Source organism: Setaria italica, chromosome IX, assembly GCF_000263155.2.
Source record: "Setaria italica strain Yugu1 chromosome IX, Setaria_italica_v2.0, whole genome shotgun sequence".
Classification (NCBI taxonomy): domain Eukaryota; kingdom Viridiplantae; phylum Streptophyta; class Magnoliopsida; order Poales; family Poaceae; genus Setaria; species Setaria italica.
The window spans coordinates 48253529-48277041 of NC_028458.1; the positions used below are offsets into that span (position 1 = coordinate 48253529).

Genomic DNA, 23513 nt, shown 5'->3' on the forward strand with positions numbered 1-23513 from the left:
CCCCCCCCCCCCCCCCCCCCCCCTAATTTCTGTAATTTTTCTTCATGCAATTATTCAAATACCTGACAATCTCATCCCCATGTTCCGAGGTACATAAGAAAAAAGGTCACCAAGGACCATACTTTTGAAAGGTACATAGTTCAAACAACACAAATTGGATCTCTGCGCTTCAAACAAAATTTAATGTTCAAATCGAGCTTGCAAGCTGAAAGTTCAAATTTAGAAGATTTTCACATTTCAAAATTGAAAAGTAGGACACAAGTTCCCCAAAAGCTTTAGAAGCTTTATTACATTGAAATGATTTTCTAGATAAGTTTGATACAATTTTCAAAAGAAACAATACCAGATGTTTTTCAACAGAAATTAAATTTCGGAAATGTGAGAAACATAGTTAGAATGTTCTTACCAGCGTTTTGGACTTATTTTGCCATTAAAATCGACCCACCCAGTCACCCACTTGATCTGCAGCCACAGCACGTTTGCTGGCTGGTCTTCATGTAGCTGGGGGTTTCATTAACAAATTGGTTTTCTGTCAGCACTATCTTGTGCACTAACAAGATGCAAATGAGGGCTAAACCATTACATAGCCTGCACCAGCTCTTAGGTGAAATCCACTATTGATTATCACGAATAAATGTCAGTCAGTTACATACATTGGGCTGGCTAACTGGTTGTGTAAAAATATAGTACTCAAAAGTCAAAACTGTGCCAGGGCTCTTCTGTATCCAATGCGATTCAGACCATTCCCTCATGCAGATTGACAGTCTTGACAGCCCAAGACAAACCTAGCCTACCATCAGGCGTAGGTTTAACTAATGATCATCGACTATCTCTAGTCACCAAAGAGAACCCACAACTTCTTTAACTGGACACCAATTAGCGAACTGGCGAAGAGAAGAATATAACCAGTGAATACACAAGAAATCCAGCCAGAAGGATCCCTCCATATACAAAAGCCTGGGATGTCTGTTTTGGATGACTATATTCAATGCTACAGCATTTCATCCTGTCTCTCTCATTCATCAGAACACGTTCAATGTACCTGTTGAAAAAAAACATTCAAATGAAACAGAAAAAACAGTGAGTTTCTGAAAGACAGCACAAAAGATTAGCAAGGTGGAAATCTAGCATCTTTGTATAAACATACTGTTGTGTAAATATAGTGCTCTGCAGGATGTCAGTACTGTTTTTATACGCATCCGCGAGACGGTGGTCATACAGTAAGGAAGACAAGTCCACAAGTTGCTCTTCAAGTTTCTACAAAGGGGTATCATAGATTGGGAGAGTAAAATCACAGTATACATCTTCCATCATGAAGTACACTAATGCAATATATGAAACAAATACTTACATCCAGGTACTCTTCTAACCGTTCAACAAGATCATGGGGGAAAGGCTCCGGCACAGTGGTTACCTTCTTATAGAATTTCTCTACCCATAACTCAGTGGTGGACTTGTTTTTATTACCTTTCACAGGTTCTCCTAATGGTGTCTTAAGATGCTCTGATGCAAAAGATTGAACAACCTGCACCAAACCACACACAGCAGTTATACTTAATGTGCATCTGGGGAAAATAGGCCAATAAAGTAAGCTAAATTGCATGTAGAACCTCTGATGTGTCCCTTATTTTGCGAAGAGCAGCATCAACTTGAGCATAAATTGTAGTTCTCTACACACATTAAAACATGGGTTACAGAATGGATGTGAAAGCACAGAAGAAACCAAATTTATGTCAGTGACATATGAACAGATCGAAAATTATGCAATGACAATTATGCAGCAAGCATGATATGGACGCATTACATATCCAAGTTATGTTGCTCCTAATCAGTAGCCAGGGAAAAACATTAGAAACTGGCAAAACTGGGATACAAGCAATAGGGACCTAGTTTGGCCTCAAATTTTTTTTGTCAGTTTGCTTTCCTATGCATTGTGCAAACCAAAGGAAGCACGAACAGCTTACAGCTGTTGTACTGAGGGCCCACGTCAACATACTCATCTCATTGCACGTTTCATGGAAATGGAAAATTATTGCTGATAACTTTACCAGTGCTACATCCTGAAGAATTTGACTGATTTGGGAGGAGTTTGAAAATGGTCCAAAAGGATGGCAGCCTGCAGCCCACAGCCAGTTCACTATAGGTCTTTCATGAATACGTGATGCCCTTTCATATGGTGCACTAAGACCTCCAACTGCGGAAGCCAAACCAGCCAAGATGTGGCGCTGTGCGAGAGATGGAAGAGCAAGCTGCGTAGTCGTTTCTGACACATAGCTGCAACATCAAAGGGAATGAAGTAAAGATAGGAGCAACCTGAAACATGCAGTAAGTTCAAGAATCCTTAGAATATCCGTCTGGCAGAAACTTTAACATACCTTAGAGGAATCTTTTCATTCTTATGCTCAAGCACAATAACAACATCCTTACTTGTCCAAACAAGACTTTCCTCTTCCATGAGAAGTTCAGCATCAACATCGGCCAATGACAATACAAAACTGATGGTATTGAAAAAGAAGTCAAATTTTAGATTATTGCCAGACTTAAAATTGTGAGCCATAATAGATTGATTTTCTGCACTTGTGACGATGCGCTGCTAAGGAGGGGGGAGGAAGGGAGGGAGGGAGGGAGCCTGTGCAAGTGAAGCTTACACTGGGATCACTCTGGTCCCATAAGTTCTGTACATATTTCCATGTTTCTTCTTTCCAAGGCCTCTCCTTTCTTTCTTATTTCTGGGCATGTAAGATTCCCACAGGGGCCTGTGCTTAATAGAATCTTTTACATCATCTTCTCCATCAGTCCAATGCTGTAGTCGATACCAAAAAAATACAATTGAAAATCCATAACACCACCCATATCAATAGAAGGATAGAATATAAAGTATTGGAATCATGAAACAGATGCTAGCTTGCAGGATATTTCACACACAACATATTATGCACCTGCTTCAGGAAGAATCTACTTGAGAGAGAAGGGTTTGCAACTTCTAATAAACCAGCAGACAGCACATCCGCAGAGCGCTCCATTTCCTGCACAATTGAGAGCACATCATTAGAATGCTGAATTTGAAATTTAAGATGAAACAAGAAATTTAGACCTATCTTTATGATTCTCCTGCTTTGTACCGTCCTCTTGAAACTGTTTCATGTTTTACTTTAAGAAAGCTCAGTAACACATACATGTGATGATTGCCTTTTACATTTGGTCCGAACATGTCTGTTATTTTGCACTTGATTGTTGATTCAATCAATTTTCATTACAGTTGAAAATCAATCATACAATTATGCTTGTTATCCTTAAGGTATGATTAAATAGCTATATGACAGATGGCCAATAGGTCAGGTGAATTCAAGCATAGTACTTCTCTGCATGCTAAATGCTCATTTAGATATTAATAAATTTGAAGTATCAAAATTAGAGGAAGTGTTTCGGTAATGGAGATACATGAAGATTGCCACAAGTGTCCATTTCGTTTAAACATACATAAAAAATACAGAACCTGCAGGTGTGTTAAGCTACCAATGATTGCAAAATGTACACTGCAATTCAAACACGAGCATTTCGATGAAGCCAAAATCCAACAAACCTCTTTAAGTATTGCTCCATCCAAGTATGTTTTGGTACGGACATGAAACCGACCATCACTCTTTGTTTCATGAAGAGAATGGCTACGCGTTGCTTTCGAAACTGCAACAGCTAATTTTTCGTGCTGGTGCAGCGCATGCGAACCAGAAATTATTATTACTTCCTGCCCAGGGTGGACCATCTTTTTAACCTGAAAAATGTGAACTTTTAAGAAACTTTGGAGGATGCATAATGGAATGTAATAATCTAGGTCAAGTTCTGAGAAAATAGTTTAATATATATTCTTTGGCCAGATTCTTTGCTACATTAATTTAACAGATTGGCCTATAATCTGGTTACTTTTAACAAGATAACAGCCGTAATACAAATTGATATCTAGTCTAAACTCTACTAAAAGATCATGGGCATATGGCAGTTAGAAAGAAAACAATCTGTTGCGTTTGCAAAAAAAATTTACTCCTTGTAAGCAGCCTTCATGATCATAAAGATAAATTATTGGCATTATGGATCATGAAGCAATAAGGATTGTTTGGAAACTATGCTGGAATTAACACAGATTAGGAAGTTTTGCTAGCATCTATTTTCACTGTTGAGGATGAGTTATTCGAATTCGTACATGTACATAGTAAATACTTAGGGTCTTTTCCTTGCCCCACTTTTACAGAAGTACACAATTCCCTCTAGTATGAAAGAATGGTGTTGTTGCTTATTTTTGCGTGGAAATTCCTCCAATTTCCAAATTATCCATAAAGACTAAAGAGGAATGTATGTTTTGCAGAATTTCATTTTTAAATGAATGTACGGTGTTCGAAAACAAACATTCTGAAGTCTTAACTAGTAAATGAATGAACATACAAACCGGCAAGGGCACTAAACACTTATGTAGCTTCAGAAATATAAAAAATCATGTTGGAAAAGTAAACTAACCTCCCTTTCTATAGCTTGAACGTCAATACTGTAGTTATGACCTTCTTGAAGAATGTTGTACCTATTGTGGTTCTGTAGCACTATAATAGGTATAAGCAACCTCACTGCCATGTCAACAGTTTCAAATCTGGATTTCAAGAAAAAAACAGGTAGCATTAGAATAACTAAGAAAAATAGAACGCCTAAACTCTCAAACATAGATTAAGCTAGACATCATGCATCACAAGGCCAACGTAATCATGAAATGCCTTGAATTGGCATAAGTTGTGATTCATCTATAACTTGTTCATTTGTTATCCTTATTTGCAAAGTTAGCCACGTTGCTGGACCGCACAAAACAAAAAGTGAGATGCCAATATGTACTTCAATAGGATAGGTGATAACCTGGTGAAATATAGTACAATTAGAAGTCACAAGACAAAATACAAGAGTGACCTAGTTAGCCTGCACGTTAACAGGCAAAATCATGCATGAGGAAGTGAAGACAACTGACCACACCCAGATACCAAGGTAGTATAATACCCAGATTCCTAGGTACTTGGAACTATCACCTATTTTCAATAAGAACGCTGAAAAGTGAACACTATAGATAACCAGTTGCTTGTTGCGATTGCTTCATCAGATCAAGATAAGATATTTTGATTGTTTTACTCATACACCAAATAACGAAGAAACTTTGAAGCATACTATTTTTACTTTCGAAAAACACCTTATATCAGGAGCTATCACATGCTCAATGGTAGTTGAAATTAAACCTCCAAGCTGCCCAATGAAAATATCTTGTGTTGAACTAGCACTTGGGGCAGCAAGACCTCTTGGAAAGATTATTTGTGATAGTCGTGGCATTGATCTATAACTGACACTGCCTTCTTCGGTTTCTATTTTCCCATATGTACAAGGGCCCGCTGAAATATCTATTACAACAAATCTGCAGAGGCAAGCACAATGGGAGTTTAGTGCACATATAACTTAATTCCAACCGCTTGAGCAATTGTAATGCATCACAAAAGAAAACAACTCCAAAGGGCAACGGTTAACGGTACAGTATGGCAGAGCTATTAGATCACACACAGGAAATTATCTATGGCATGCAATTCAATGAGTCACTGCTTCCTATCTCCCTCTCTGCACATTTCCAAGTTTATGGGTTACATCATCTGTCATAATCAGTTAGCACACGCTAATGACCAAATAACATCAAATAAATCTGAATTTCAGATAATTTTACAAATATCAGCCCTCACAAGATCACTTAAAACAGGCAGTTAAATATGCAAAAATACATGACCATATAAAGTAATCACAGAAAACAATGGTCTAAATATTATCTCCCCTACGTAGTTGGGTTATGAGAATAACTGCAAGGTGGAACACAGATACAGCTGCAACCCAATCACCCAAGTGGCATGACTAAGCGTATCACCTTCCTTTTAAAGGCCATAACTACCATTCTACCAATGACAATAAAAAGGGGGTGTACCAAGTGCTGAAGGCTCCCACACAAGGTGGGAATGGGATCCAGGGCAGGGAATTTCCAGTCACACCCTTGCCCGTCTTTCAAGGAGGTTGATCGAACAAGGGCAGGTTGATTTCACCACTTGACAAGCCCGCACTTCAACTTCCCATGATAATATAAAGAAAAAAATATTCCTACAATACCTATGTTAATAGAGAGAAGAGAAGGATTCACATTGTTTATTTGTTGGAACCTGACTAAAATGGTGAGTACCAGCCATACATCTACTAGAGATGTTAGTTAATAACAGATACCCCCATTTCTTTTCCATTTGATGTTTTGGGATTGGGAAGGAAAAGGTGTTCTTTTTTATGTTATAGGATTTGAAGAAGAGATGTACGTACACCTTCCTAACATCCCTGATGTTTTGGGAAGGAAAAAGTGTTCCTTTTTTTTTCTGTTATAGGATTTGAAGAAGAGATGTACGTACACCTTCCTAATATCCCCCCCCCCCCAAACCCCCCCCAAAAAAAACATCACCACCTCACTTAATGTGTGCAACGTTTTACAAGACTCATAGTTCATTGATCACAATGGTTGGGGGTTTAGGAGACAAACAAATTTAATGAAGTAACAGTGCGTACGAATTTGATGGCATATGATCATCTTGTGCCTTATCCTTGAAGCTGCACAAGTCTAAAACATCAAATATACTATATAAAAAAGAGAACCATTTTTTTAATTTAAAAAAATGTAAAGATCCACAGTTGTATCATGTGGCTGTACGATTATGTGGTGGTTCACATCTACATACACATCATGAAACAGAAAAAGGGCAGTGACAAACAAATGAACCATATCATTGTTATAAATTGAAGCAGCCAATAATGCAAAATGGGGATGCTTACTTTTCCTGAGATTAATATTTAAATCATTACTTAACTGACCACGTGGCCACAACAGGGTTAATTTACTTCACTTCTAGTCGTGAATGAAAAATGTGGCTTCTTGGTAGAGAAGGTGAAGGAGCTTCCCTGTAAGTTGTAAGTTGTAGCAAAATAGCAGCAGATTAGAACAATTATCACCTTCCAGAACTCAGCCAAACTTGAGTTGCTCCACCACCATTGTAACGGTAGCGGTAGATGTATTCTGCTTCTTGTTTTTTTAGCTCTTGTTCTGTTAGTCCACCAATTGTACCATACATTAAACTATCAAGATTATTTTCTTTGTTTCGAGGATCCATTCTAACCTGCCAAGGAAAATATGTACAATATTAGCTACGATTCTCAAAAGCAGAAGACAGGAAGATGAAGATTGGGAGCACTAGTTTTATCCTTAGTAAATTAAGGATAGTGGATCTCTGATCAATGTCTTAGGTTCATCTCTGGATGCTCCCCAAATGTTACAGAAGGTAAGGAAGCTGTGAGGACCATCTAAATGTCCTTTGAGGAGAACAAACTAGTTTTAGTGGAGGAAATTACCATAGACTTGAAACTGTAAAAGGTGAGAGTTTCATCTCTTGTTAAGGACACATTTTCCCAGTGGTTGGATGTTTTTTTTTGCTTATAAATACCCAAGAAGAGCTATTTTTTTTTGTATCAACAAGGTTCTCAATTTCTCATGTACTGTTCCGTATAAATGTACAGGAAGATGAAACCAGTTATTACATCCTGACCCCTATATTGCCATGAAGGACCATGCTTACTATAATTTAGAACTTAGAATTTGCGTGCAGGCATCAGAGCACAAAGTACAAACAGGAAGCAGTCAATACAAATAAGAGGGGCAAGGAACAGGGTTAGATGCAAGACCTTTTACCTTATCAAAATTAACAACAAATATTGCAACAGGAACAGGCCTATCCATCTCATTTGCAGGATAACCAGGCTCCATGTCAAAAATGAATGAGTATAGCCTCTGAAATATCGGCTCCACTGTAGTCGCTTCTACCTCATACAGAGGCAATTCCCTGCCATATTCGCTCTGAGAGACAAAATAGTTAGAGTCTGTCATGCCGATTATGATCTGAACAATAGTTAATGATTGCTGCATAGGAAAATAATATACTCCTGCTTACATCTCTCGCAGTTCCTGCAGGTTGCATTGCCTCCTTTAGTGACTTCTCAAGAGAAATCAGCTCTGGTTGTCCAGCCTAGGGAAGTGATTTAATAGCGCTTCATGACAATAGGATAACACAATTGTAGGGGGAAAATCAATATTATCTGAAATGAAGCATTACCGCTATAACATTGTACATAATATGATGCTCGATATCAATTGGCTCCCCTGTCTCGAAGCAAGAGGGCCTGTGAAGTGGGAAACCCATTTTTAGGAATTCTTCAAGCTTGTGCCCATCCAAAGAGTATCTATACCCTCCATCGCCATTGAAACCAATAAGAACAACATTAACCTCGAGAGGCACTTGAAACGGAACCTGAAGAACATTCCCAATGAGTTAAATAAGCATTGGAAACCTAAACAAAAAGCAAGAACTTACATGTTCAGACCAAAAAGGGAGAAGAACAGCACTGAATGATTGTGGTTTAGATTACACTACATTTGGTGTCATTTGTCGTTGTAAAGGAACTAGCAATTAGCATAACTGTAACAACAGCTTGATTACACCATCAGGCTTAAGGTGAAACGCAATTTGAACTGCCATCCCCATTCCAGCCACAATTCATAAGGTGAGCCCACTTAAAGTCATATGATGCTCTTGGGTGTAATTATACTTGCACGCGTGAAAAAAGAAAAAAACACGAACAAATTGGCACTGCACACTTTCATCACGTAGCTGCCGATCTCGACGAGGAAGAAAAACGAAATCCGAAGGCAGATCCTACACGCAGGTAGTCTAAAAACGGAAGACCGTGCTCCGAATCAGCTCGGCTCTAATCAAACTGAACAGCCATCGCGGATCGCACTTGGAGAGGTTTAGTGGGGGAGGCGAGGAGGCGGGGGAAGAGACGGGGAGTACCTCTGCGCGGGTGTGGAGCATGCGGCGGACGTCTGCGCGGATGCTCTCCTCGACGTCGTGGAAGGCCCCGTGGTGCCAGTGCGGGTGCCCGGGGTCACGGCGGAACGCCTCCCGCCGCGGGGCCGACGACACGGTCGCGGCGGCCGCCAGGAGGAGGAGGAGGCCGAGGAAGACGGGAGGCCCCATCACGGATGGCGGGTCCGGAGAAACCCTAGGCCGGGGTTTCTGGAAGCTTCGCCGTCGCAGTCTACTGGAGAGAGCGGGGGCGTGGACGGCGAGGAGGGGAGACGGGCAGCGCGGCGGCACCACAGTCCACGGCGAGTGCGTTGTCTCGCCGTCCCTCGGCGTGGGTGTTGCTTTGAGATTAGTGACTTTTGACTCGTGTGGACTGTGGATCTTTGCCAAGCTCAAGCGCGTTAATTTTTCATCTTTTCATTTTCTTTCGGATACTATCGATTTGTTGTGTTCGGAAAAATAGAGTAACCTTTTTCCATACGTACAATTGGGTATTGGAACATGTTAATTGGGACTAATTGTTGCAGATCTAGTGATAGGGACATTACAGCGATCTACAGGAACTAGTTGCTGCTGCAGATCTAGTGATAGTCACCGTTGAGACAGTTTGCTTGACGTTAGTTGGTTGAACGTGTTGATGAATCTAATATTTCGAAATACTTCCTCCGTTAAATTGTAGATCATTTTAATTTTTCTAAATTTGATGAAGGTCGGAGGCGAGCAGCCGGCAACTGCCGGAGGAGGAGGAAGGCAAGAAAAGGGCCGTTGTGGGCCGGTCGTTGGTGGTCCAAGACTTCAAGTGGAGGGCCCAATTAATTAACTTCGGCCCAGCACAAGACCCGCTGCCGGCCTGCCCCTGCTGGCCTGCTCTTATCGCTATTGGCTAGTGCTCCCCCCGAGCCCCCGCCCGTGGCCGCCCCGTCCGGGGAGGGCGATTTCATGGAGGAGGTGGAGGCGGAGGGGACGGGAGAGCAGGGGAGCGGCGGCGGCGCCGGCCGCAGCGTAGATGCCGTCGCCGCCGCTGTGCGCGGCCGCGGACGAGGTAACTTCTTTCATCTCGCTCTGCTGCTAGTCGTGACTGCTCTGTTGCTGTGCAATTAAAAAATTTCCTGCTTAGTTACGCTAGTGGTGTGTGACATTGCTCCGTGTACTCAATCTCATGCTTGACTCTGCTCGAGGGCATCTATTCTGCCAAAAGCCAACGTGGAATATTTTCTGATGAGGCCAATGTTTGCTGAAGTAAAGTTTATCAAATAAGCATAAAGGCATTGCCAATTTATGTACTAGCTAGATGGAATTCTTGATGTATAACTTTTAATTTTCACTGTTTTGTAGCTACACATTTTGGCACAAATTGAAATGAGAAACTTAGGCAGATAAGTTCCAAGTTGTAGAATGCCCAGCAGTACATGTATGAGAGGCATCCTTTTTCATTTTCAGAAGAATGCATTATCTATGAGAGCATTGTATCTCAATCAATATTTTTTCGACATGGAATCTGAAATTCTTTTTAAAGTCTTTTTAAACTTTTTGTTGAATGGAGAAGCAATAATGCTTGCTGATTGAGAACGGCAAAGCTTAAATTCTTAGTCTGCACACTATTACTCTCTCGGTCAATTTTTCTTGTGAATGTGATCTTAGTCTGAACAGATGTAACCACATAAACAACAAAATGGCATACAAATTTCGATTTATACTTGATCATCATGATTTATGGGTCTATGCATAAATTAAATAGCTTACAAACAGCTTAATAGACAGACTAGTGGAATTATGTGGTTAAGGTGTTGTCAATGATTTGTTTGGAACAATGCAGGTCATTTTAGAACGGAGGAAGCATGGCCTGGGAACGTTCAGTTGGAACAATGACCCACTATATACATCGTGACAAGGAGATTCAACATCTCAGTTGCAATACATTCTGGGGTTGTCTGCTTTGTTGGAACTTTGCTAAGAAGTGTGTTAGCAACCGTACTTGTTCTTTGTTGCACATTTTTAGCGCACGACGCTTATTGTCCCACGTCTTGCCAAGATTTCCCACACCATTATTACAGAGGTTTCCAAAACATGCAAAATGATCATTCTACAATTTATCAGCCAACTTGCTACACCATTTTCCATCAAACCACATGCAAAATATGGGAGGGGGAGATACAACAGATCCCAGCAACAGTGACTACCTATTTAGCATCACAGAGTGAGAAGAGAAAGCAGCAGAGGTTGTCAGGTAAATACAACACATGTTTGCACGCTGGCGATCATTGATCAGGACCTTTGAATGTAAAAGAACGCAGCTCTTTCTGTAATACATGAGCAGACAGTCTATGCATATTGTCACATTGGCACACCTTTATTTTTCAAACTACAGAATAACAGAACACGAATTAGCAGCTGTATACCGTACACTGACCGTTCAGTGACAAACAGAACACGGCGTCGAAAAGCTACAGCTTTGATTGTGGTTTAGAACCCCGGCCCTGAATGAATTTCTGCATATTCGCGAATTGCTCTTTTGTCATGCCACTGTAATACTTGTGACCTCTTTCCTGAAAATTGGAATCCTAAAGATATGAGACACATGCATTTCTGAATTAATATAGGAATCTCAATTAATTTCTTTATAATGAACATTGATACTGAACACAAACGTTCAGCTAAAATATTTGCTCATTTGTCACCAAAGGATAATTAAAGTGTCCATTGCTAAGATCCTTGAGAATATTAGATGAACATTTCTTATGGAGCCACCCATAGATTTCCACTGGCATATATGCTTCGTGGTTAAAATACCACACAAGATCAGCTAAGGTCAATAATTTGACCATAGAAACATTAAGCACCACGTAAGTAAAATGTACCACGCAATGTGCAAGTTCGAACCTTTTCAAGTGCTTGAGCATGTTTCAAGTCCAGCTGAAACCCATCATTTATAACCGATTTGTATAACAAAACTAAGTTGGGGTTGTTCCTTGCAATAGCCTCAGCAACCTCTATTGCCTTATTCAGCACCTCCTTGTCATCCACTATGTGGTTAACAAGCCCCCACCTCTCTGCCATTTCAGCAGTAACTGGCATGCAGGTTAGTGACACTTCCCGTGCTCTGTTAGGCCCAATGATGCGAGAAAGCTTCTGTGAAAGACCCCAGGAGGGAAATATCCCAAACCTACATCACATGAACAGATAGATTAGAGCACAACAGGTGAAATGAACAAGTTAGATTGCAATGCCATGAATTGGAGCGCGAAAAGGTATCGACTGATGATAGTGGAGAACACGAGCAGTGTTTCAGTGCATGCTCTGGCCAAGGAATGCATAAACTCAAATATCAAGTCTCACTTTCTGAAAAGTGGAATATTACGTCTTTTGTATGGAACTATATCCAGGCAGAGAACACTGAAACTTTTTAATTTCCCTACCAATTCCGTATCATCCCCATTTCCAGACACACAGTTTTTTTTTAGTTACCGCCCAACTGAAAAGTATTCCAACAAACTACTAGCAAAGAGTGCCTCTAATAGTCTAATTGCAACCCTATAGTCGCAAGAGCAGCAAAAGTTATAGCAGGTTACTGATTCCGAGCAATCGTGATCTGGATGAAGTAGAGGACTATTGACGCACTTGGCGTGGGTGTCGAGGAACTTGGCGGAGCGTCCGGCGACGAGGATGTCGCAGGCGAGGGCGATCTCGAATCCGGCGGTGACGGCGAACCCCGCGATGGCGCCGACGATGGGCTTGCGGCAGAGCTCCATCTGCGCGACGGGGTCGGTGGCGACGTCCTTGACGTCGCCCTTGAACACGTCCTCCGCCGCCGTCAGGTCCACCCCGGAGCAGAACGCTCGGCCGCGGCCCGCGAGCACGACCGCCGCCACGGCGTCGTCGGCGCCCAGCCGCCGGAACGCGGCCGCCAGGGAGACCATCATGGGCTTCGTCAGCGCGTTCAGCGCCGCGGGACGGTTGATGGTCACCACGGCGACCGGGGACCCCGGCCTCGCCGGCTCCACCACGATGAGGTCGCCGGAGTCCGGCGGTGCGGCGCCCATCGGGTCTGATTGGGTTTGGGTTAGCGTCTCGGGTTGGTGTGCTCCCGCAAGCGGCCCCCTTTTGACTTGCCTGATGAGCAGATGGGATCCACACTGCGCCGTAGAGGTAGAGCCGACGACATCCAGGGCCCACCACCTAGAGAGAGCTACCGGAGTCGGCTTGCGTATTCGACTAGCTAATGCTGATAACGTTGGTGACGTGGCACGTGGGTGACTAGCATGTGGAGTGGAGGTGGAGCCCAGCCCACCGACGTTTTGCTGGTAAAACTGAGAAGCACAGTTGAGAGTTGGGACAGAGACATCGTGCTTCGGTAAACAATTACCAGTTTCTTTGTTCTTCTGGAATGCAGTTCTGTACATAACTAGGCTGCTGCAAACACCGCCGCTAGGGAGTAGGGATCACATCTGAGGCCGATGCCTTCGACGGAATGGATCGCAACACCTTTTTTGTCGCACCCAATCTCATCCGATGCGTCCCATACCGTCAATAATCCACCAACTTTAATTTGTTCTGACCAGCAAACATGTCACTAGCTCACGTTGCAACAAGAAGTCCAAAGGAATACGAGAACGAAGCTATGAGAATAAACAAAAGAACACCGTTGCGGCGTCACTCACAGATCATCTATCCTACCTAGCTAAGCACGACTGCACGAGTGACGTTACACTGATCGAGGCCAAATTAGCCCCCGAACTAATCTATTGGACTAGAAAACGAATCTGAACAAGCAGCTAACAATAGCCGAAGCGGCGATCGATCGATTCAGTTCAGTGCTTCAGGCCATGATCAGCTGGCGCACGTTGACCGGCGAGATGTCCGATGGGCCGCCGTCGAGGATCCGGCGGGCGATGAGCGCGTTGGCGGCGTCGCTGGGGTGGTAGGGGTCCCAGAACACGTACTTGGACCTGTCCGCGCAGTACCGCGACGTCGGCCCGCACGGCACCAGCCCGCCGAACCGCCCGCCCACGTAGCAGCACGCCGAGTCCGCCACCTCGAACCCTGCACGAACGAGAGCAGCGAAATCGATAAGATCACAATGATCTCACAGCATTTTTCCCAGCCTCCAAACGATTCTTTCACGACACCGTGGGATCTGTAGTTGGCGATGATGTCGGAGACGATGTGGTAGACGTCGGCGTAGACGAAGCGGGAGCCGGGGAGGGCGGCGCCCAGCTCGTCCACCAGGGCCCTCAGCCGCCGGTTGAAGGACCGCGCCAGCTGGTTCGGGAACTCGGCGCAGGCCGCGGCCGCCGACGGGTTCGTCTCCCTCTGGTACGGGATGCAGCCGATCGGGCCCACGTTCGCCACCACGACCTTGCGGGCGTCCAGGAGGTACAGCCTCTGCGACGCACACAAGCCACCGCGTCAGGCACGCACGCTGCGCGACAACTCGCAGCAGCTTTCAAGCAGGTGCCTACGTACCGCGAGCTGCTGGCGGTACTTGGCAATCATGGCGCCGATGAAGGCGGCCGGCGGCGTCGAGGCGCGCTCCGGCACGGAGAGGATGGGCGTGAGGTAGTTGTTGATGAAGTCGTTGGAGCCCATGGTGACCGAGAAGAGCGCGCCCCGCAGCAGGCTCACCGCCGCCACCTCCCCGTGCCGGGCGATCAGGTCGTGCCGGCTGTTGGCGTAGTTGTCGATCTGAGCGTCCAAGTTCAGGCGCCCGCCCTGTCCAAAGACAAAACCAGACAGATATCAGCACCAGCTTGCGTTAAAACAATCACACTGTCTCCATTCAAAATCCAGAATGTTTCTTTCCTGTACAAGCTCAGCTTAGCACTCATGACAGGTCATCTTAGTAGGGGACAGTGAAACAGTAAAAATGATAATTTATTTACATTATTTATGTGCGGCAATGCAGGGCATGCAGCTAGCGATTCGTTAGCCTTCACGCAAAAGAGAAGGTTTTGGAGAACTGACTCATGCGGAGGCGATGATCAAAACTTACTCGGGAACAAGCTAAGCATTGGGGATAAAACACACACACACATGTAAAGTACTCTTAGATTAGTACGACGATTTCACACAGCAGGAATAGTGGAGAGGCCGTGTACTGACGAAGATACTGCCGGTTTGGTTCAGGATGCCTCCGCCGCCGGACGCGTAGTTGACGCCTCTCAGCAAGGCGTCGCCGGTGGTCTCCGGGGACATGTACGGCGGCACGAACCCTCCCAGCCCCATCTCTTGCCCTGAAACACGAAAACAAGTGAGGAAAAATTCAGGGGCCGATGCAATAATGCAAGGCAATGTAACAGTAAAGCTCAGGCAAAGAGACTGCCACCTAGAATGTCGACGATGGTCCGGCCGTTGGTGTACCGGCCGGTGGGCTGGTGGCCGAGGAAGTCGATGCCGTTCGGGGGGTAATTCGCCTTGGACAGGGAGACGATGTAGTTGTTGTTGCCGGCGTCGACGAGCGAGTCGCCGAAGATGAAGGTCGCCGGCATGCCAGCGCCGGCGACGCGAGTTGGCGCGAGCAAGACGAGGCAGGCCAGCAGGACGAAATGAGATGCCACTCTGGGCCGCCGCTCGTGCGGAGGACACATTGACGAGGCAAGAACGTCACGTACACCGAGAGATCTCAGATGAGGGGATACAACTAGACAAGCAACGTTTTGCCTAGAAGTACAGCGACTGTTCAGTGTTGCTAGAAGCCTTGGAAGTTGCTAGCTCACTTGATCCTACTGGTTATTGTTGAAAGTGCGAGAAGTGGTTGCGGTAGAGGAGAAGTTTGATGGCGAGGGAAGAGAGGTTGCCTACTTATATAGCACGAGAAACAGAATCTAAGGGACTGCAGAAAATAACACAGATAATTGAGACAATAGAAGAAAACAAACAGACAGAAATAGGCTTGATTGGGCCTTGCAAGTAGTACCAATTAGCTCACTAATAAATACCAGATATTATGAGCAGATGACAGACCGAGGTTTAAAGATGGAACAAATGGAGGCAAAGAAAGCGGCCAAGAAACCAAGACTGACGGGGAGGAAAGATTGTGTGACCTGCGAAGGTTGTTGCGAGCAACATACATAAAAACTCACATGGCATTGTTTTCACATGAACGTATCATGGTTCATGGACTCTCCCATTCGGCATTGATTGGTTGCCGATCTCTCAAGCCTTCATCAGGTGCCCGTGAGCCTTTGGCACCGGGACGGTGACAGAATTCTGCTTCTAGGACTGGAGCGAGAGTCGGATCGGTTCCCGCATTTGGCGCATCTCATTGTACTAGGATCAGGCTCCTGAAATGGACTGCAGCGGGCAGCCGAGCCCAGGACATGACGGAGGACCGAGGGTCATGTGAAAGTGCTTTTGCTTTAAAAAAAAAGTCAGAAGCTAAATTAAGGGGGTGAGCTTCTAAACCTCTACTTCTACAAAAGCAATTTTTTTTAGTTCATTCTCCACAACCACACTCAGGGTGCTTTTTCCGGCGGTGAGGGTGGACGTTTCACGAAAATTACCGCAATGCCACCGTTTATGGGCGTACCCCTTCGTTTTTCTTTCCCACCGACGCCTCTATCGCTCCCCACCCGACGCCTCCTCTCGGTCCCTGCCCGACGCCTACTGCGCTAGGGTTTCACCGTGCCCTCCGGTGGCGGCACCCCTCATTTGCCTCCCCTCAAGCTGGCAGCGGCGCTCCATCCACCGAATTGAGCATCCACGGCCCTCGTTGTCCTCCCAGCGAGCCCACGACGGTGCCCCTTGTTCACCTCCCCTGAAGATGGTGGCTGCACCCTGAAGCCGGCGGTGATGCTCCTCCTCGTCCTCCCCTCGAGCCCGTCGTCCACCTCCCGATCTGCACGCCTGCAACCTCCCCTTCCAAATCTGGTGCTAAGGCAACTTCGACTCCCCTTCCAGACATGATAGCAATCATTTATAGCTCATTTCTTCTATGCCAAATGCTGCTCCAAGGAGAAACACGGCTAGGCCAAATAGCTCATGGTAATGCAGTACTAGTTTTGTGTCCATAACCAAAATGAGGGGCATGGTATTTTGTTTTTGATCTATACTATTGTAAAGGGTTAACTGACTAGCAAGGATGAATTGCTAGAGTTCATTACGGTTGAAATAATTTGGCTGGCGTGAATAACCTGCTTTTGTTTAAGTTCTACTATATGGTGACACATCACTATTTCTTAACTCAGCTAAAAAGATGGATGTGTTTTTTTATTGACATGTTTGCAAGACAAAAAACTGGTTCGTTTTGTCCAATATACTTTTAAGCCATATACAGCTCTTTATGTGTGTTGATAATAGGCTTGCCCTCAAAACATGGCTAATTTGCTTGGGGTCCAGGTTTGTCACAACCTGGAGAAAGTTATGCTTTATGTGTGTTGATAAATTGGTGGATGCATGACAAATTGTTGGATGCATGAACATTTATATTGTTATGATTATGAATTGAATAAATTTTTTTCTTTGTTCAAGAATGACTGATAAGGCAGATTGGTGTGATGTTAATGTGAGGCATTTCATTGACATATGCAAAGGAGAGATAGAAGCTGGGAATAGACCCTTGGGAATGTTCACTAGGGCAGGTTGGAAAAATCTGATAACTAAGTATGAAGAAAAAACTAGGCTGAAGCAAACAAAGAAACAATTGAAGAATAAGTTGGACAATATGAAAAAGGAATATACATGGTTTATGGAGTTCAAGAATTCTGCCACTGGTCTTAGATGGAATGAGGCAAAGCAAGCTGTTGATTGCTCCAACGAATGGTGGGATCAACACCTAGCTGTAAGAACTATGTACTGTCTTTTTTTTTCATTTACAATTTTGCATTTTGAGTATATGGGCCGACTTATTAACTTTATCCATTTAATTTCAGAGATGCAACAATCCTGATAAAGTTATCAAATGCAATCATGTTAGGTTCAGAAAACAAGCACCGAAGCACCTTGATGATCTTCATATGTTGTTTGATAAGATACATGTTAGCGGGGCAAGTGCATCCTATCCTGGAGATATTTCCTCCGATGACTCAAGTGATGAGGATGTGGGTGAGATACATAAACTTCTAGATAATGATGATGTCAAGTTGGTTGCTCTGAAAAAATCGAAACTAGGAAAAAAGAAATGAAAGGAGTCCTCTACTGCTATTGACGAAAAGGATGAGAAGAACCCATTCTTTTGATTGTACAAGAACACATGTTTGAAGATAGAAACTGCAGCACAGAAGATCTCCACAAGTGTTGAAGCATCATCTGCACCTCCAACCAGCCAAGTCCCTAGCATTGCAAAAGATATGAAGATGGTTAAAGATTGTAGGGTGCAAGAGAAAACAGTTCTAATGCATACAACCACCTTTCTAATTGTCAAGCCTGAATTTAGTGAGATCTTTAGCATGCTGGAAACAAAAGAAGGAAGGTTTGACTTGAGGTTTATCTTTACGGTTGCTGGTTGGCCAGATTCTACACATGACACATGCATCCTGAACCATGCGTTAGCAAATTTTCCTTCATTTCCCGTGCCTCCTAAAGGTATGCATGTTTTGTTACTGATTGTCAATATTTCTATTGTTATTTGGCTTTGCTGATTTGGTTTTATAGGTAAATATTACCTCGTGGACTCTGGTTATCCAAATCGAATAGGATATTTTGCCCCTTTTAAAGGAAGCACATACCATATCCTAGAGTTTCAATTTCGTAATGGACGTGCTCCTCAAGGGAAGTACGAGGTGTTCAATTTCTTGCATTCATCTCTTTGAAATGTCATTAAGCGAGCTTTTGGGGTCTTGAAGCAGAAGTGGCGTATTTTGAAGGGCATTCCAAGTTTTCCTATTCGAACTCATAAGCATATAATTCTAGCTTGTATGGTATTGCATAATTTTATTTGTGACACCAATTTGGAAGACAAGTTGTTCGATAGATGTGATGATGATGAGGAGTACCTGCTACAACATAGTGCCACGGCAGAAACACAAGAAGATGACAATCAAGATGGAGAGAATGAGGACACCATGAATACCATTCGCAGTAGGATAGCCGATGCTTTGATTAGTGCGAGAGGGAGATAGTTATGTTGAAGAAGAACATCATTCTGTGAACCATAGTCTTTTGTAATATTCTATAATTTTATTTATGTGGACCATATGTTAATGGTGAATGTAAATCTTTAAGAAAATTATTTTTTTCTTTTTAAAATGGCAATTTGCATGCGAATTAGTGAACAAAACAATGTTTTACAATAAATTTAAATATCAGCATTCTCTTAGCGGTTTAGGAGCATTACATACATTTCTTACCAAACCTACAGCTTCACAAACATTCTAACCAAATGGCTTTTAGTTCTCTCACAGCTCACAATAGCTTTTCTCATAGCTCACAGTTCACAATAATTTTTTTCATAACCACTGTACAACCAAACGTACCCTGAATCCGGGACGCTGCTATCAGCTATTTACTGTGCCTCGCGTTATAATGCTCGATGCAAGGGGCGCCACTCGATCTCGAAACAGAGCAAACTAGCCATCGAGTGGGATTTCGTTTTCCTAAGAACAGCTGCGGAAACTGCTGAGTGATAGCGTAGGAGACGAACGGACGATGGATGCTGAAAGGAACAAGCATCGACCAGCCAGTTGAAGCTGCCGTCGGAGGTGGCCGGCTTTGCGGCGCGCTCTTGCAGGTTGCAGCCTTGCAGGTGATTCAAGGTGTCACTTGTTTTACTGATCCTCGACCTTTGTCCTGAATTTATATCGTGTACGTCTTGGAAATAAATTTCTCTGCTTCCATCTGCTAGCGCTTGTACGTCACACGTTTTAGGAATGTATATAGCGGCAGGAGGCCTTTGACGATTAAAGTTAACAACCTCACTAAGAAACAGGTTTTCACCGTTAGAAAAAGGTAACAAGTTTTGACTTTTGAGTAGCCATCTCAAGCAAAACATGTCCCGTTCCAAGATCCATTGCTTGCTTCACACAACGCAAGGTGACAAGCTCAAGGTTCTGAACTGAGCACCTTTCGCAGCCCCTGCAAGAGCAGACAAAATGAAAAAGTTCATTTTACTCCCATAACCTCCATGAATAAAATTTAAACTCACTTTACTCCCCTGAATTATTTTATTTGATCCAATCTACCTCCGAATTAGATTTCTCTTTTTTTCTCCGTGTACGAGTTGAATTTTGAATTCAACTTTTGTGAGCATACGCAAAACATGCTTCCTTTTGTTAAAAAACTATACTACAAATTTTTCATGGTTATTTTCACGGGTTAGGAATATGTAATACGAAATTGATCTTAGAGATACAAAACTATACAAAAAGTAATAACGAAAAATTGCTAATGTATTTTTCTAACATAGAGCATCATGTTATAAGTTCACTGGCAAAATCTGAAATTAAAACTCAACTTCTACGCGAAGAAATAAAAAAGAGAAATCTAATTAGAGGATAGATTGGACCAAATAAAATAGTTCAGGGAGTAGAGTGAGACTAAATTTTACTTAAGAGGTTAAGTGTATAAAGTAAATAGGTTAGGGGAGTAAAATGGACTTTTCCCCAGAGAAAATGCACCACCCGGCACACGTTGATAGCGGGTCAAACAGATCATCATCCCCGGCTAGTGGTTCAGAAGAGCAATCTGAACAGAAGATGCCCAACGTCAATTTGAGTCTATCTTGCCCCTTGTTTACTTCCCTCCAAACTCCCAACTTTGACACTATGCAAAAAGAAGATTCCCCATCACATCAAACTTGCGGTACATGCATGGAGTACTAAATGTAGACGAAATCAAAAATTAATTGCACAATTTTGTTGTACTTTGCGAGACGAATCTTTTGAGCCTAATTAGTCAATATTTGGACAATAATTCACAAATACAAACGAAACGCTACAGTGTCACAGTTATGGCAAAATGCCAAATTTGCATCTCCCCAGTTGGGAAGTAAACAAGGGCTTGGTTCAGAACTTCATACGGCGCGACAAGAAATAAAGATAATCTTCTACTACCTGTGTCTATCTTTCTGAACGTACAAGTTTCTTCTTCGGAAAAAAAAAAACTACAGTCGTACAAGAGAGCCCAAACTAGTACCCAACTAGTAACTTAGTAAGCCCATGAGCATCAACAGCCCATCCAACAAGAGAGGAAGAGGATCCCTTCCAAATCGCCTTTGCTCGCCCGGCCCGAAATCATAGCCATCTCGTCGGTCGTCGTGACGGGACAGCGCCCGACCGGCGGCATCTCGGCCCAGATGCTGCACCTGCCTTCTTCGTGATTGGATTTGGAACAAGTCTGCTGCTGTCATGCATGGTCATCGTCTGTCTGTCGATTCTCTATGAGTTTTAAAAATTATTATCACCAAACAAGAATATTTTAATTTTTCCCCTTAGCAATATGTTCTAATTTTCTCACCATGTCAACCATCAATTAGCGTCTGTACATAAATTTCATCTTTAAAACAGAACTATCTATTCCTCACGAAGTGAAATGAAGGGCTTCCCAACTCGAATTTTTCAGCTATTAGATCTAAAATCGGTGGCTCGGATCAACTCCCTCTCTCTATCTTATCTCCTCCCCTCCCCCCGACTCCCCCCACTAACCCCGACGCCACCCCTCCCTCCTCGTCCGCCCCTGCTGCCTCCTCGGCGCCGACGAGGCCTGCCTCACACTGCCACCCCTCCCTCCTCGTTTGCCCCCGCCACCCTCTCCGTCTCCGACGGCTGGCGCTGCTGGAGACACCACCGCCGTCTCTACCGCTGTCGCTCCTCTCTCTGCCGTCGTTGGCTACATCGCCCTCGCCCCGGCACCGCCCAACCGCCGTCCACTGCCGCCGCACCTCACCGCCCCCGCCCCCGCCCCCGTCACCTCCACTGGGCCGACCTTCCCTCTAGGGCCGCCGGTGAGCACTCACCCCGGAAACCCTAAACCCCTAACCTTGGCGCCCCTAATCTCGCCGGAGTTGCAGAAGAAAGGGGAAATGGTGTGCAGATGCTGAGGAAGAAAAATTTGCGTGAGGAAGATCTCTGTTTCACCCGGGTGAGCTATAACTTTTCTTTAAAACAAAAAGATTTGTGTGGTTGGGGAAATTGGTTTAACTTCTCAATCGCATATCCGCATGCAACCGCAAGCACGCCGTGTATCGTCTGAATCGTGATCGGTGATCACAGGACCGGTTGGCGCATTGCGATGGTTAACGACCGGTCATCATGAACTCAGGATCGTGCTTTTCCTCCGGGCTCCGGTGACGGCCAAGTTCAGGAATGCGATGCTAGCGGAGTTTTGTACAAGCGCGTGCCGTGGTCTCTCGTCGGGTCTCACCAGCGGTCAAGTACCTCGCCGTCGACTTCGCCAACAACAGCAATGAGTGGGCCGGGTGCCGGCCCGCTACTGCCGATCGAACTGAATGGAGAATTGGAGGTACATGCACAGGTGTTGCCGTGTTGGGAAGAACTAGTTGTACTCTTCTCCCATATGCTGCAGTCGAGTGGATCCCCCCTAATGCTAAATTCTGATAGAGAGACTGAAACGGTCGATCACTTGTGATAGGACTCCGGCAGATCTTAACTGATGATTCTCGCCTCAATTTGTGCAGTGCTTATAACAAGGGAAAGGGCCTTTTTCTGTGGTGTTCAGCGCATCATCACATTTATTTGGCTGTAAGCTGTATCCTAACATTTGCAACGGCCTTGTCACTTTGCAGTACAAACATACAGCAAGCAAGCATGAACTCCATGTAGCTCATAATAATTTGTTTATTTCGACGAAATACACGATAGTACGTATGCAAAGTAATCCATTCACTTTGCCGCTAACAGTGTATATACACCGTATACAATTACCATCGACTAAGCACATTACCGCTATTGTTCTGTTTATCACGCTCGTTTCGCAGAGAGTATGATCGGTATAGGCGTATACCAGACACATGCATGCTGACGTGCTTGACTCGACTCCACACCCGACCGTCAAGGGTGTGCGTGCAACACTTGCATGCGCTCGCCATGCATGTCAAGCAAAGGCCGAATCAGACACCGCCGCCGATGCCCCCTCCGGCGCCGCCACCATAGCCTCCACCGCCGCCAGAGCCAACGCCACCACCCGCGCCAGCACCGCCACCGTAGCCTCCACCTGCGCCACCTCCAGCACCTCCGCCGTAGCCACCACCGGCACCACCGCCAGCTCCTCCACCGTAGCCGCCTCCAGCGCCACCTCCTGCACCTGCGCCTCCGCCGTATCCACCGCCACTGCCTCCACCAGCTCCTCCACCATAGCCGCCCCCTGCACCGGCACCTCCGCCATAGCCGCCTCCGGCGCCACCTCCAGCACCGGCACCTCCACCGTATCCACCGCCAGTGCCTCCACCGGCTCCTCCGCCGTAGCCACCGCCAGCCCCAGCTCTCCTCACGGCAAGTCGCCACCTCCCCCGGCACCACCACCAAGACCTCCGCCTCCACCGGAGCCACCACCAAGCTCGCCACCTCCACCAGCACCGCCGCCGCCACCAAGACCAGCGCCGCCCACCAAGACCGCCGCTGCCACCAGCCGCTCCACGGCACCACCGCCATGATCGACTACAAAGCA

The 23513-nt window shown here is 44.8% G+C and overlaps 4 protein-coding genes and 1 long non-coding RNA gene across 6 annotated transcripts; 2 read left to right on the plus strand and 3 right to left on the minus strand.

Annotated features, from left to right (window-relative positions):
- Positions 1–487: 487 nt before the first annotated feature.
- Positions 488–9290, minus strand: LOC101777995. Its single transcript, XM_004984542.3, has 16 exons — positions 8943–9290; positions 8205–8399; positions 8043–8117; positions 7784–7948; positions 7051–7214; positions 5219–5437; positions 4510–4636; positions 3584–3772; positions 2940–3026; positions 2649–2803; positions 2376–2495; positions 2049–2274; positions 1611–1670; positions 1352–1525; positions 1148–1257; positions 488–1042 (listed from the first exon to the last, which is right to left on the minus strand). Exons 1-16 carry the CDS (start codon positions 9126–9128, stop codon positions 877–879), a joined length of 2418 nt encoding a protein of 805 aa, XP_004984599.1. The 5' UTR covers positions 9129–9290; the 3' UTR covers positions 488–876.
- A 544-nt stretch (positions 9291–9834) lies between these two features.
- Positions 9835–11310, plus strand: LOC105913638. Its single transcript, XR_001163163.2, has 2 exons — positions 9835–9999; positions 10774–11310. It is a non-coding gene; the product is annotated as an uncharacterized LOC105913638 (long non-coding RNA).
- On the minus strand, positions 11119–13079 carry LOC101778931 (probable enoyl-CoA hydratase 1, peroxisomal). The gene is made up of 3 exons (XM_004984544.3): positions 12576–13079; positions 11838–12120; positions 11119–11503 (listed from the first exon to the last, which is right to left on the minus strand). Exons 1-3 carry the CDS (start codon positions 12995–12997, stop codon positions 11402–11404), a joined length of 807 nt encoding a protein of 268 aa, XP_004984601.1. The 5' UTR covers positions 12998–13079; the 3' UTR covers positions 11119–11401.
- Positions 13080–13488: 409 nt separating this feature from the next.
- LOC101770712 (GDSL esterase/lipase At4g16230) lies at positions 13489–15971 on the minus strand. Of its 2 annotated transcripts, XM_012842631.2 has the most exons (5): positions 15280–15971; positions 15057–15187; positions 14421–14666; positions 14084–14339; positions 13489–13997 (listed from the first exon to the last, which is right to left on the minus strand). In XM_012842631.2, exons 1-5 carry the CDS (start codon positions 15539–15541, stop codon positions 13774–13776), a joined length of 1119 nt encoding a protein of 372 aa, XP_012698085.1. In that variant the 5' UTR covers positions 15542–15971; the 3' UTR covers positions 13489–13773. The 2 variants fall into 2 exon arrangements, with proteins under 2 accessions (XP_012698085.1, XP_022679220.1); XM_022823485.1 differs by having other exon boundaries at positions 13489–14339.
- Positions 15972–17424: 1453 nt separating this feature from the next.
- Positions 17425–18076, plus strand: LOC105915189 (L10-interacting MYB domain-containing protein-like). Its single transcript, XM_012849131.1, has 2 exons — positions 17425–17733; positions 17825–18076. The coding sequence occupies exons 1-2, from the start codon at positions 17425–17427 to the stop codon at positions 18074–18076; spliced, it is 561 nt and encodes a 186-aa protein (XP_012704585.1).
- The last annotated feature ends 5437 nt before the right edge of the window (positions 18077–23513 follow it).